The sequence below is a fragment of the Salvia hispanica genome, chromosome 6 (genome assembly GCF_023119035.1).
Source record: "Salvia hispanica cultivar TCC Black 2014 chromosome 6, UniMelb_Shisp_WGS_1.0, whole genome shotgun sequence".
NCBI classification, from domain to species: Eukaryota; Viridiplantae; Streptophyta; class Magnoliopsida; order Lamiales; family Lamiaceae; genus Salvia; species Salvia hispanica.
The window spans coordinates 46,179,628-46,190,940 of NC_062970.1; the positions used below are offsets into that span (position 1 = coordinate 46,179,628).

At 34.3% G+C, this 11,313-nt stretch overlaps 2 protein-coding genes across 2 annotated transcripts; one reads left to right on the plus strand and one right to left on the minus strand.

Annotated features, from left to right (window-relative positions):
• Positions 1 to 6,612: 6,612 nt before the first annotated feature.
• Positions 6,613 to 8,260, plus strand: LOC125195547 (disease resistance protein RPP8-like). Its single transcript, XM_048093686.1, has 4 exons — positions 6,613 to 6,620; positions 6,691 to 6,754; positions 6,822 to 7,593; positions 7,869 to 8,260. The coding sequence occupies exons 1-4, from the start codon at positions 6,613 to 6,615 to the stop codon at positions 8,258 to 8,260; spliced, it is 1,236 nt and encodes a 411-aa protein (XP_047949643.1).
• Positions 8,261 to 10,306: 2,046 nt separating this feature from the next.
• Positions 10,307 to 11,089, minus strand: LOC125195548. The gene has a single exon (XM_048093687.1). The coding sequence runs from the start codon at positions 11,087 to 11,089 to the stop codon at positions 10,307 to 10,309; it is 783 nt and encodes a 260-aa protein (XP_047949644.1).
• Positions 11,090 to 11,313: the final 224 nt, after the last annotated feature.

An 11,313-nucleotide genomic window follows, 5' to 3' on the forward strand; every position in this document is an offset into this window, starting at 1 on the left:
TGAAAAACCTTTCTCCAATGGAGAAGGTATTTGAGAAGGTATAACACTTTATGTGTTTTTAATCTATTTTGTACTATTATTTTATGTTTAAAAAATCATTTACCTTTCTATATATCTTTTTTGTTTGGAATATGTTTCTTTTTTAAAGGATATATTTCACTTTTAGAGGAGGTATATAGACGATATACCTTTTTTATATATCTTCTCCTTTTGGTGATGCTCTAACCGAGAAGTTGCAATTTTATTAACATCAACATGATAAAATAAAACTTTACCATAGATAAAGAAACTTTGAGCCTAATTTTAAATTACATATTTTTTCTTTGAATCCAAGAAAGTATTAAATTACTCGCTTTATTCCGCAATAGATAAAGAATGATGATAAAATAAATAATTGAAGATAAAGTAAATTTAGAAACAGAATAAAATAAGAGAAATTATATTAGGCTTCATTTGTACACGGAATTGGAGATGTGGAATTGTAATTGGAACTTTCAATTTCAAATCCAGTTGTTTGCATCATAAAAAATTTTCGATTTGGAATTGAATTACAATTCCAAATCTTGCAATTCTTCAATTTGAATTTCATATCAAAATATTTACTACTCCCTTCATCCCATAAAAATATAGCCAATGAAATGACACGAGAATTAAAGTAGAATTAGTAAAGTAAGAGAGATGAAGAAAGGTATGGTAAAGTAAGAGATGAAGAAAATGATAGTTAAAGTAGTGTTAAATTAACGTAACTTTTCAAAAATGGAATGCATATATTTTTTGTGAAACAGACGAAAATAGAAAGTGCACATATTTTTATGGGACGGAAAGAGTATTAAATTACACACACTGCACACACAACACACATTCACACACACACACACACTGCACACATTCTTACATACACACACAGTACACACTTACACACACATTCACACACTGCACACATTCACACACACACTGCACACACACGCTGCACACATTCACACACACTGCACACATTCACACACACACAAATTCACACACACACTGCACACATTCACACACACACACACTTACACACACATTCACACACACACTGCACACATTCACACACACACACTTACACACACATTCACACACTGCACACACAAACACTGCACACATTCACACACACACATTGCACACACTTGCACACATATTCACACACTGCACACACTTACACACACTGCACACATTCAGTTTTTAAAATTCAATTCCATATCAATTATTTAATTCCAATTCAATTCCAATTCCGTGTCACAAACGGACGTTTTTCCCATCAAAGGCAAGACTGCACTATGCTAAAGCTAAAAAAAGTAATCCAAATTGTCAGGAAAATCTCTCGCAAATCGTTAGTAAAATCTGCCTAGGATAATATCAACTTGACACAAAATAAGTCTAAACATCAAAATGAATTAATTAGCGTTACGATTGACTCATTTTTGTTGATTTCCTTGATTCTTCAATATTGGCTTCAAAAGGCCATCACTCAAGGCTTTGGTCGACGTAAGAGCCGCTCTCAATATGCTTAAACCCTACACCAACAAAATCAAAATTCGACTAATTGATCTCGTAACATTTTTGTATTAAATCTTATAAAACCAATCTTACCTCTTCCAACCCAACTTGGAGCTCCACTTCTTCCACATCAGACAACGGGACCTTCATCTCGTTGATAACAGAGACACTCGACATTATACTCAACGGTGTAATGGTTAAATCATCACTTACCATATACAATCTTGACCCTCTAACATGAAACTGGTTCTCACTCGGGTCGAAATTGAGGGGAATATACTCGTTAGTATAACCACAGGTAGTCTGACGATGGTGACTAGAAGAAGTACTATCATCATCACTGTCATCGTCATCAGACAAGGACGGTTTGAATAGCATATTTCTGTCCTCTAGATCCATAAGACTATTTCTGAACAAACTATCCGGAATGCTCCTGTGCAAATTATCAGTGGCCCTAAACCCCGTGTTGCTGTGCAAATACCACTCTACCTTTCCTAAAGGGATGCTGAGCAAACCGAAAAGAAAACTCACAAAGTCATGCTGTGCCTGAACAAAGAGCAACTTGTTCGTAGATTTTTGCATCATGGCTTTCAAAATCATCTTCTTGGAGTTTATAGAATGAGTTCTTTTGCCAATCCGATTCGGGATGTTCCCCTGCTCTGCTCGGCTAGTAGCAACCCCATAGGCATGGCCACCGAACATGAAGGCAGTCAATGGATTCCGATACACCAACGATAACACCAGTAACTTCAGGATCTGATCAATGCAAAGAGTAAATATGATTCAAAAAGGTGTTTATTTTCGAAAAGATTGAATTTTTTAAACCAGAAACAGTAATTTAGATTTAACCTTTCTGAATCCGAAAGTCACATCCCTTGTCTCGGCCCCGTCCATGTCTATCAAACCGATCCCGAGACTGGTGAGAGTAGACATGACAGAGCTTTCCACGCTACCCATCACCCTCAGATCATCACTGACGACAAAGGAAGCTGTACTTTCAGTGAAACCCGGATCATAAACAGGCCAATCGTGTTTAGAAGCAAGACCTTTTGGACTAAGCAATAGTGCCTTAGCATCTTTATTCACGAAATGGATGTCATCAAGATTTGCTAAACCATTGTACAAAGTGCTCAAGCTTCCAATGACCGGAGCCTTATCTTTGTAGTACTTGTTTACGAATTTTACAATAGTTCCCAATGGTATAAGTAGGAAGGTTAACAAAGCATCTGCAAAATCACTGCCAGCTTCTGCGAATAGTACCTTCGATTTCTCCTTGTTTGTTACAAACTTGACGCGTATGTAGAAGTTCACCCACTTTTCCTCCTCGATCACCCTCTTCACATCCTCAGTCATTCTATTGGTTGCAAGAGTGAGAAAATTTTGGGTTGATTACATCAGAATGATAAAAAAATATGGTAAAAAACATTTATAACTTGTTAATCATAACTCACACACAACAAGCAAAACAAATATCACGAATTTCCCCAAATGTGTTCTTTTAATTCTCATAAATGGCAAGCAATAAGCACAAACATACAAATATTAAGAATCCTATAAATACAAATAGTGTATGCAAATCCATTAATTCTAAATCCTTTATAAGTGGAGGAAAGCTCGATTTATCGCCACTCCGGTGAAAACGGCGGCGGCACAAGTTAGTAAATGTAATTTCTTGGCCAGCGTAGTAAAAGGCCTTTTTTTACTCGATGGGTCTTTTTTATTATTACATATTTGAATAAATATTGTAAATTTAAAATTTGAAAAATAACAATAACTATTTAAAAATTCTAAACTTTACATAGACTAAAGTCCAAATTTATTATTTTCTTATACAATATGTTTCCTTTTTTTACTTTGGGCCAGTTAGCAAGGGTAATTAATATCTTGGCCAGCGTAGTAAAAGGCTCTTTTTTCACTTGATGGGCTTTTTTAACCGCTTTGAATGTAAAATTTAAATTCCAAAAAATAACAATTATATTGTTTTATTAATATTTAAACTGTGATAAGACAATTCAAAAAGTAAAACTCCCTCCGGCCCTGAAATTTATCACTTATATATTTATATATTATATCGTAGGGGAGTGCTATATTGCTAACTCATTATTTAATTGCTAACTGCAATTAAATAATAATCCTTAGATATTCAAATAAAGAGTCTAGATTATCAGCCCTGGAATGTCAATACGATCAACAAAAAACGTCAATAATGATATTAAGGTCAATTTACGGAAAATTAGTTGTAACTAACTTTTGAAAAATATCACATAACTTTAAAATGCATATAACTTTCTCGATTTAGTTGTTTTTTCGCACAACACATATCAAATTAAAGATAATTTCATAAGGATTATAACGAGATCTCACTTACATATGTACCAATGTCAAAATTTGAAATTTTTTTGAAAATTTTCAAATTTTTCGTACATCAACCAATGTCAACATAATATGGAGTATAAAATATGTCAATATAATACATGGAGAATGTCATTATTAAAGCGTGTTAACATTCTCAAAGCATTGTGTTAATATTTTCAAAACACTATATTGACATTTTCATCCGAAATCCTAATTTGTAGTTTTTTTATCTTTTTCGATTTAATTAATAAAAACAAAATCCTAGATTTCTAAAGTTCTATGATCTTAAATTAGTTATAGTTAGGAACTAGAGAGTGAGTTAGCAATTGACCACTCATCTTCGTAAATATCTACATATGATGATATAGAATTCTTTAGAATTAAATATTAGAATATAGAGATAATTTTAGTAGAATTATCTAGATAAAGAATTCTCTACAAGTTAGATATTATCTATTAAAAGATTTTTATAGAGAAAATTAGATATATTGAATATTAATAATAGAGGAGAGAATTCTAGAATAAGAAACGAATGCCGATAAATAGAGGTGAGTTGTATCATTTTGCATAAGTTGAGAAATTTATTTATTTGAGTTTTCGCTGCCATCCCCTCAAAGCATGAGAATGCCAAAAAGGAAATTGATGAAATCATTATCTGCTTGAGCAAATATGAACTTGTAAGTAGATGCAAGTCCACGTCTGATAAAAAACAAACCACAAACAACACCTTTGTTAGGTAACATTTTCAAAGTACTATTAGAGAAAAAACAGAAGAGTATCACGTCTTTCGATCCAAAAGCCACATCCATCGTCTCAGCACCATCAATATCGGTCTCATCAATGTCGAGAACCTTGAGAGTTTCCATAAATGAGCCCATCACATTAGGCATCACCTTCATGTCATCATTGAAAGTAACTATACTCTCAATCAATGAAGACCCCGTCATATCTATTGACAGAATTGGGACTTGAAGGAACAACATTATAGACGTGAGCCTCAGTTTCGTAGCAACTTGCTGGAGCAAGGAGCTTTTGCTTGGCAACCTCTGTCTAGAAGTGGCTGGTGTCAAGATTTACTATGCATCTGTACAGCGTGCTTAAACTTCCAATAGCAGGCGCCTCGTCTACATTTTGCTTCTCGAGAACCTCAAGATCGTTAAGCTTATTCCTCGTCCAATACACGAATCAAAACTAGATTTAAATATAGAAACAAAGAAGTTTATTCCTCGTCCAATACACGAATCAAAACTAGATTTAAATATAGAAGCAAAGAACAAAATAAATAGTATTGTACATTCTTTAAATAAGTATGCATTCTTTATTTTAAATAAATAGTATTGGATTAAAATTTTTAATTGATTCTATTTTTAATGATAAAATTTACATAAATCATTAGGTGGATTTTTAAATTTTTTTGTTAAATATGTTTTTTATATTATGGAATGAATAATCGTTATCTCTTCCATTATTAGTAAATTGCGAATTAGTTAAATATGCACAAATCCTTTCATTCTTAGAAATAATGGAACGTAACAAAATTGTTCAAGTATATGCAATTATGTTAATTTAAAAATTGGACTAAGTTTTTCGTCACATTTAGTCAAAATTCGACTAGGTTTTTCTTCATATTTTTATATTACATCGTTTCCTAAAAATAGAAATTCTTGCCTTTTTGATCTATTTTTTCAAAAGAAAAACTTTCTATTTTAGGCAACTCATGTCTCTCTAATGAATGTATTTAATACTTGAATTTAAATAGAAATATGGTATACAAATTAAATTGCGAAAGAGCATTAATTAATAATCATACAAAATTCAAATCAATTGTAATTTATAAATTAGTGGTTGAGTCTGTTCGTATTCATTAAAGTTAGATGTACTTCCTCGTACCAAGCCATGTGAAAATGGAGACCAGTAGATGCAGATATCATTATAATTAATACTAGTAGCCACGTTAATAATTAAATTTGACTTTTTTTATATTAAATTACGTTATTGAAATGCGTAAAATGATTTATTAATGCGGACATTGCTTCTAATGGGAAACAATAGATTAAAATTTAATTTAAAATAATAAAATCTTTATGCATGGTTTGGCAACCAGCCAAATTTTATTAGGTACAATCATCCAAATTATATTTTTTATGTATATTCATTCTAATTATTTTCTAGCTAAAATTATTTTTTAAATAGTACTCCTAGTACTAGTTATTAATTAATCTAATAAATTTAAATTTATTAATTAATCTCTGCAGTCATTAATCTTAAATAAGTGTATGAATTTGTTCTTCAAATTCCCTTCTAACTCTGAAATATACCACTCTCTCACGTCTCAACAGCCACCGGCAAAGAGAAGAAGCAACAATCGCCAAAAAAAAAGGTACTTTTTCTTTACTTGAATGGTTTCATAACTCACATGATTATGTTGTTTTATAGTGTAAATTTTTGAATTCATTTGCTTAAAAAATTATGCTTTCAGATTTAAAGCTCCTACGAAAAGCTTGGGTAAATGAGTTAGGAAGATTTACTAATTTCAATAGCTTAGAAATCTTAATTAGAATATAGAAAAAAAGGTTATTGGATCTATTAGATTTGAAGAACATTGTTTTACATTATTATGATTATTATTTTGTTCTTAATTTTGAGGAGAGCTCGTCAAATTCTCAATCTCAAACTCTCAAATCACAAACCATTAAATCAACGTACAACTCAAATCTGAATCAAATGTACCAGTACTTGTTAATTCATAACTACGAAAACTTATTTTAAGTCTACGGTTTTGTTCTTCAAAATCCTTTCCAGATCTGAAAGACTTCACACTCTCAACCGTCGCCTGCAAAGAGAAGAAGCAATAATCGCAAAAAAGGTATTTTTCTCTTTCTTTTCTTTTGAATAGTTTCGTAATACACATGATTATGTTGTTTTATGTATAGGTTTTTGAAATAATTTGCTTCAGAAAATTAGGGGCGATACAGAAACTGGACACTTTTCTGGCTGAGGCACCGAGTATTGATACTGATGACGAGCCGATGCTGAAAGAGGTGATACATGAGTTGAGAATGACAATGGATTTCTTCAGAGATGAGAAACCGGGAGAGAGGAGCAGGCTAAGTTATTTGCTAGCTGACTTTGCTGAGATGGCTCAAGTTTCAGCGGATTTCATGGACACAAATATTAATGAGTACTTTTTCGAAGATGAGATCACCGAAGTCTTAGATTGGCTGAGGAAGACAAAAAAGCGGATGATGGAGTTTGGAGCCGGTGAGGGCGTGAGTACACTACCACAAAGTGTTGGAGGCGAAGGTGTCGTGGTGGGCTTGGAGAAAGATTTGCAGAAGCTTATTGGTAAAGTAATTCTTAAAGACGACTCGGGCCTTGTTACTTCGTGTGTTAAAGGCATGACTGGTGTTGGTAAGACAACTCTTGCCAGACAAGTATACAACCATGTGGCCGTCGTTGAAAAATTCAAGCATCGGGCGTGGGTAACCATTTCGAATAACATGAGTCTACATGAGGTGCTTGTGGAACTTATACAGCAATTGGTGGGACTTGATGGAGATTCGTTGTTGCGGGAGGAAATGGACAACCGGAGTCTTCAACGCTTGCTTCATCAGAACTTGGAAGCAATGACATATTTCATAGTTCTCGACAACGTGCTGCAAGAAATGCGCATGGATTCCATCTTCCATGGCCTTCCGAACAAAGGTATGTTCGTCTTTGATAGATATTGTCTTTCGAATGAGGTCCTATTAGGCTGCTAAATAGCTTAATTTGCTAACTTGTCAACAAGGTGACATTCAACACAAAGACATCCATATATGTACTCCCTCCTTCCCATAGAAATAGGCCATTTAGAGTTGGCACAGATTTTAATGTATAATTGGTAAAGTAAGAGAAATAGAGAAAAAGTAGTTGAAATTGTGTAGTGGGTGGTGGGACCATAAATGATAAAGTAAAAGATTATACTCATGAGATGAAAGCTTTGGATTCTGATAAGAGCTGGCAATTGTTTTTGAAAACAATTGATAAATTTACAAGTGAAAAGAACAAATTCTCAAAGGATTTGGAGAGGAAGGGCAAAGAGATGTTGAAAAAATGTTGGGGTTTGCCGATGGCAATAATAGATGTTGCAAGGCAGAAAGCAAAACAAAGACTTTCGGGGATTGAATGGGAAGAACTTTTTGATTCAATTGATTTGAGTGAATCATTAAAGAAATTGGAACCGATGTATGATGAATTGGATGAAGACTCTCAAGGCATGTTTCTTGCATATGTCCTTTTTCAAGGAAAATGCAATAATGAGAGAAGAAAAGTTGGAACAGATTTGGACTGCAAGTGGACAAGATGCTCGATATGGAAGATTTTGGGGTGAAGACTTTATCAGAATCTATTGGCACATTGATTGAGTTAAGGTATTTGGGATTGAGAAACAACTACATACAAAAGATCCCACCATCGTTGGGGGGCTTGACAAAGCTTGAGGTTCTCGATTTAGCTCAAAACTTTGCTATGGAGGTGTCAGATATTATATGCAAAATGGATAGCCTTCGTCATCTCTACATGTCTGATGTGATTTATCAGATGCCTTTGAGAGTAGATGCCCTAAAGAATCTTAATACCCTAACCTACATCTCGATTTATGAATTTATTTGTACTTTCTTCTATCTTTTTACCTTTTTTTCACCTGCATTTAAATTAGATCAAGTCGTTGTTTTTCTTATTCGAATGCTGGCAATTTATCAATTCACTAGATGAATATTTTAAATTTTATTTATGAAATGTGTAATTTTAATATAAAGGAATGAGTGATCATTTCTTAAGTAAAATGCCTTCATGTCAGAAATTATGAAAAATAACAAAATTGTCCAAGTATATGCAATTATGTTAATTTATCTCTACTCTTATAAAATCTTTTTTTTAACAAAATTTGATCACTAGTCTATCATGTTTCTATTTTATATTTTATGCTTAAATTTAAATAAAAGTATGATATATACCCCAACTATAATTCTGAAACTGCACTAATTGGCTATTTCAAAATTGTGAAAGAGCTACTAAAGCAATAGCATCAGTTAGCCAACTCAATTTTCAAACGATATTAATTCACCAAAAACTCATAATTGAATTAAAAAAATCAAATTCATTGTATGATACACAAATCAATTATAATCAACACTTAATGGATATGGCTAGCATCAAGTTCATAAATAGATTCCTCTTGAAAAAACATGTGAAAAGGGAGACAAGCAGAAGCAGCCATCATAATAAATTAATACGTAGTATTTGGTTTAGCATCCACGTCTATACGATATATAAAAGAAGAGCGTAGTATTTGGTTTAGCATCCACGTCTATACGATATATAAAAGAAGAGTTTTGGAATATTTAGGGAAATAAGGGGAGTTTTGGGGATATTTAAGAAAATGTCCTTTTAAAATAGATATTATTATTTAAATATAAACTTGAATTATTTAGTTTCATAATGAGTGAGTAAGAGTTGATTATTTAGTTTTAGTTGGTGGATTAGTGGTAGAGTTAGTGGCATAAATTAATTAACACTTCGTTGTTACAAGTATAAAATGGAATCATCTTAGTATTAATTGTCTTATTCAATTAATAAAGATAGAATGACTATATCAAAATTCCAAGATTCACATGGAGTAATATGTTTATACTTCTAATCGAGGAAAGAGATAGAAGAGAAATAGGTGAATTCTTAATATCATTTGTGAGTGGTTTTAAGAATGTTGTATTTGTATCGTGTAGTGTACTTAGGGATGTCAATCTAGCCCGAAATTCACGGGTCGATCCGAATAATTCGAAAAAATCATAGGGTTAGGGCCGGAAAATCACAACCCATATTCAAAAGCGGGCTACAAAGGCTAACCCGTTTGGGTCAGCGGGTTATGCGGGGTGGCCCGGGTGGGTTGCGGGTTAGCCCACGGGTTGAGCATTTAATATAAAAATATAATTAAAATTTTGGATTATGAAGTATATTTGGTAATATCAATATTAAATACAACATTGATATAAAGTATATATGGTAATTATGTCTTCTCTCTCAAATTGAAAGTTAGGGTTATATGAAATTCATGGTTTCCATTTAATTGTAGTCAGATTTCAAGTTTCAATTGCTATTATTTTCTTTCTCTTAATCACTTTGATAATACTTTATTATTTGCGATAATCTGTCTTTTAATAAGTTAGAATATTGGATTGTATAGAAAGTAACATATAAGATCACTATTGACCCGAATAGCCCGTGGGTTAGCTCGAAACCCTAAGATTTAGGGTTAGAGCCGAAAATTTATAACCCGAAAAATTCACAGCCCGAATAACCCGCACCCAAATAGTCCAACAATCCGAGTGGATTGGCCCGAACCCGAGCGGGTTAGCCCAATTGACATCCCTAAGTGTACTTAACGATACTCCCGTTTCCCAGGAAGCTGAGGCAAGCAAAGAAGGAAATGGTTGGGTTCAGCTGGGAAGACGAACACATTCACTCTCACCAATATGTCCTCCACAACACCTACTGGACGGGACACTGATCTGTCAGCCATCTGCAACGTGATGGATGTGGGCTTCATCTGGCCAATCTTCATCTTGTTATAGAAAGACAAAGGCATGAGGTTAATGCTTGCCCCAAGGTCGCATAAGGCATTCTCCACAAAGTAGTCTCCGATAGTGCACTCAATAGTAAAGCTTCCCAGATCCTCCATCTTGGCCGGAAGCTTCCTTTGCAAGATCGCACTACAGTTTTCCGTCAAGTTGACGGTCTCATGATGCTCCCACTTCTTCTTTTTGGCGACAGCTTCCTTGAGAAACTTAACATATCCGGGCATTTGCTGCAGTGCCTCAATCAGCGGGATGTTAATCTGCACCTTCTTAAAAATCTCCCAAAATTTGGCGAACTGGTCATTCTTCTTCTTCTTGTGGAGCACCTGGGGGAATGGCACTCTGACCTCTGCTGGCTTGACTAGTGTGTTCACCCCAGGTTGAAGTTCCTCTATTTCTACCTCGGCCTCTGCTTCTTTCTCTGGCTCAGCTCTAAACTTTGGTGGGGTCTCTGGCATAGAAGGACCCTCATAAATCGTCCCACTCCTCAAGTGAATCGTCTTGCAATCCTTGGGATTTATAGTTGGCTGCCCTGGGAATTGCCCTGGCTTATGCTGGCCGCTCACAGACTGAGCGATCTGACTCATCTACACCTCTAAGTTCTTCATATGTGTCGCCATGCTGTGCACATCATTCTCTACCTTCTCGAGCCTCTTGTTTGAATGCTCCATATTCTTCTGCGACTGTGTCATGAAGGCATTTAGTATGTCCTCTGAACTCCTCTTCTGCGGCTCATTGATCATTCCTTGAGACACTATAAACCCCGGAGGTGGCTGCAAGGCATTGTTGGGGTTCCCATAGGAGAGGTTGG

Bases quoted from the DNA above. Each gene is read 5' to 3' on its own strand.
- LOC125195547 (XM_048093686.1), top strand. The intron at 6,755-6,821 runs GTATTTTTCTCT...TTTTATGTATAG, and splicing joins AAGCAATAATCGCAAAAAAG to GTTTTTGAAATAATTTGCTT. The intron at 7,594-7,868 runs GTATGTTCGTCT...ATGAGATGAAAG, and splicing joins CCATGGCCTTCCGAACAAAG to CTTTGGATTCTGATAAGAGC.
- LOC125195548 (XM_048093687.1), bottom strand. From the start codon at position 11,089: ATGAGTCAGATCGCTCAGTCTGTGAGCGGCCAGCATAAGCCAGGGCAA.